General features: G+C 44.4%; 1 protein-coding gene across 1 annotated transcript in view; it reads right to left on the reverse strand.

The window, feature by feature from the left end:
* ZNF354B (zinc finger protein 354B) overlaps positions 1-2,945 on the reverse strand; it is a 25,882-nt gene that overhangs the window by 17,111 nt on the left and 5,826 nt on the right. The window contains exons 2-3 of the mRNA XM_011976885.1: positions 1,915-2,041; positions 1,222-1,317 (exon numbers count right to left, since the gene is read on the reverse strand). Of these exons, the coding sequence (XP_011832275.1) occupies positions 1,222-1,317; positions 1,915-2,041 (223 nt within the window). The remainder of the gene's footprint in view (positions 1-1,221; positions 1,318-1,914; positions 2,042-2,945) is intronic.

Below are 2,945 nucleotides of genomic sequence, written 5' to 3' on the forward strand. Positions count from 1 at the left end.
AGATTCCTCCTGCTTAAGCACCTCACAAATGCTGTTTCCTGAAATTCGGGCCTCCACCCGGCCAGCTCCAGGTTTCCAATGCCCCTGTCACGCTGATGGCTCCCTGACCTCTCTTGAGTCTCGGCCCTGTCACTTACACACCTGCCCACCAGCGATCTCCACCCGACTACTTCACTCACATCTCACGTGAGATCCACCACACACACACCTGCTCCTGTGCCCTGATCACGTGGGCACCTCCTCCTCCCCCCTCACAAACTCACGGCAAGTGCCGTCATCCAGGCCCTCCCACCTCCTGCCTCCCTCCATGACTGCAATGACTCTGCAAGGCTTCCCGCCTCTAGTTTTGCCTCACTTTCAATCACAATACTCCCAAAGTGACCATCTGTATTAAGTTCGAATCACATAGCAACGTCATGAATATGTTCTCTTTGTGAAAATTTAAAACATTACATGTAAATAACATCTCCTTTCATGGACCCATTCTCAATCCTATTCCAAGTGTCACTAATGTCACCAGCTAAGGTGTGTCATCCTAACCTTTCTCTCTGGGCTTACGTGCACATTACACATACACATAATTTTCACTGAACATAGATGGTGGTGTCCTAACAATGCTCTGTAACTTGCTGGGAGCTCTGTCCACGACCCTGGACTCTTGTTTTCAGGGTGGTGATGCTCGCCAGAGTAAGGACACGCTGCAGGTCCCTTAGCTGTTCTTACACTGATGGAGACTCAACTGTTTCTGATTCAGACCAACTTCTCTAAGATACCAAGAACCATACGATTCCCTGCCCAAATCCTTCAATTATTTCCAGTGCTCCATGGGACAGTTTCCACCTCTTTGAACTGTGCCAAAGCTCTTACCACGCGGCCCTTCCCCAGCTTTCTATTTCCTTCCTCACCTCCTCCTTTCCCAAATACACACTGAGCTTCAGCCAGAGTGATTATTTGAAATTCCTGAAACATACTATGTTTGCTGACTGAATACATGAAAATACAGCCCCATTCCAAAACAACAGGAAAGAATAAGAAAAGAGATTCTGAGAGATTCACGGCGAAGTGATTACAAGGGAGTAATCGTAGTGGGCTTCCCCTTCCCCACCCCTTCTTGAGGTCTGAGAATCCTCAAAGGAGTTTCCCGACCAACAGTCCTACCTCCTCTCATTCACCAGACCGCTGTCTGCGGCGATTCCCGAGCACCTTGGGCCGCCCACTTACCCAGAGAGGAGTCGCCAGAACTGTCTTTCTCCACCTTCCAGGGATCTTCTCCTTGCTGCAACAGGGAGATCACTTTCGGTTTGGTAAATGGGAGCCCTGCACGTAGACAAAAAAAAAGTCTTGGTCTTGGTTTTGACACAACAAAGCATGCCCTGATTACTAGGGTACCGTGGCTTTTCTACAGAAGGAATGTTGCATGTATAGATGTAATTAAAACTTATAAACTGGCATCTATAGAATGATGTATCAAGTAACTTTTTCTGTAATGAGAAAACATCGCATGATTCCCTTCTGAAGATGAATTTTACAAGATTCATCTGACTGGAAAAGAGAAGTGGGAAAGGCAATGGTAGGTGGATGAAGAAGGATGAGGTAAGCCCTCTGCTGAGAGATGAGCAAACAAACCACAGAACAATCAAAGCAGGAAAATGCTGCCTGAACTATGAGAGAATTTCTAATGTGAAATTGTGTAGCAGGAAGGGGATAATTATCAATACCCATCTGCCAATACACAGAACAATTCCATACTTATTAGGAGAAAAAAAGTTTTCAATGTTTATTTATAGAGATTTGATTTGTATAATACCTAAACTCAGCTCAAATTTTTCAGTGACCAACCACTTTTAATTAGGGAAGAAGGTGCTGAGCTATCCCAATTTTTGAATTCTGTTTCTACAGGGGAAACTTCCTTACCCAGTGAGACCAGGTTCCTGTAGTTCTCCAGCATCACATCCCGGTACAAGTTTCTCTGAGAAGGAGCCAGCTTTCTCCACTCATCCCGGGTAAAGAGCACGGCCACATCCTCGAACGTCAGTGACACCTGTAAGGACAAATCGTTCCAGCTCACCCAGGACCCCCCTCACAGACTGGACGGGATGGCAGTGGGGAAGACAGGCTACCCGTGATAACACTTCTGATACTATTCAAGCTTCTGAAGGTTCCAGATCATTCCTTTAATGAACAATTTGCCAGTAACAAATATATACTGAGCGGCACACAGCGAGATTCAGGCCTTGTGCAGCCACTGTAAGAGATGGGTAGAGGGATTACGGCCATTAGTGGGAGACTAAATTAGAATAATCTTTTGTTGACAATTTGATAATACATAAAAACTTAGAACTATGTATAATCTTTAACTCACCAATTACTTTAAGAAACAGTGCACAAAAATACCAGCACAGGGATACTTATCATGGTGTTAGTAGCAAAAAAAACTGGTAACAACCTAAATACTCACTGACAGAGGCTGGGTTAAATAACTTATGGCACTACCTGTGTGCTGATTCAAGCGTGAAGATAATGATGAAAATCAGAATACCTCTCTTTTAGTGAATGCTTTACATGGGCCAGACACTATATTTAGACACTATATTTAGAGCTTTATATTAATCATTAGCATATACCTTATCTAACCTTCACAATTACCTTATGAAAAAGATAGTTATTGTTCCATTTTACATCAAAGAAAGCAAAGTCACTGAGAGGCTAAGAAATTTGTTTAAGGTTGGCTGAGAGGCTAAGAAATTTGTTTAAGGTTGGCTGGGTGTGGTGGCTCACGCCTGTAATCCCAGCACTTTGGGAGGCAGAGGTGGGTGGATCACAAGGTCAAGAGATCCAGACCATCCTGGCCAACATGGTGAAACCCCATCTCTACTAAAAATAAAAACATTAGCCAGGCATGGTGGTGTGCACCTGTAATCCCAGCTACTCGGGAGGCTGAGGCA

The sequence above is a fragment of the Mandrillus leucophaeus genome, unplaced genomic scaffold (genome assembly GCF_000951045.1).
Source record: "Mandrillus leucophaeus isolate KB7577 unplaced genomic scaffold, Mleu.le_1.0 Scaffold170, whole genome shotgun sequence".
In the NCBI taxonomy this organism is placed as follows: domain Eukaryota; kingdom Metazoa; phylum Chordata; class Mammalia; order Primates; family Cercopithecidae; genus Mandrillus; species Mandrillus leucophaeus.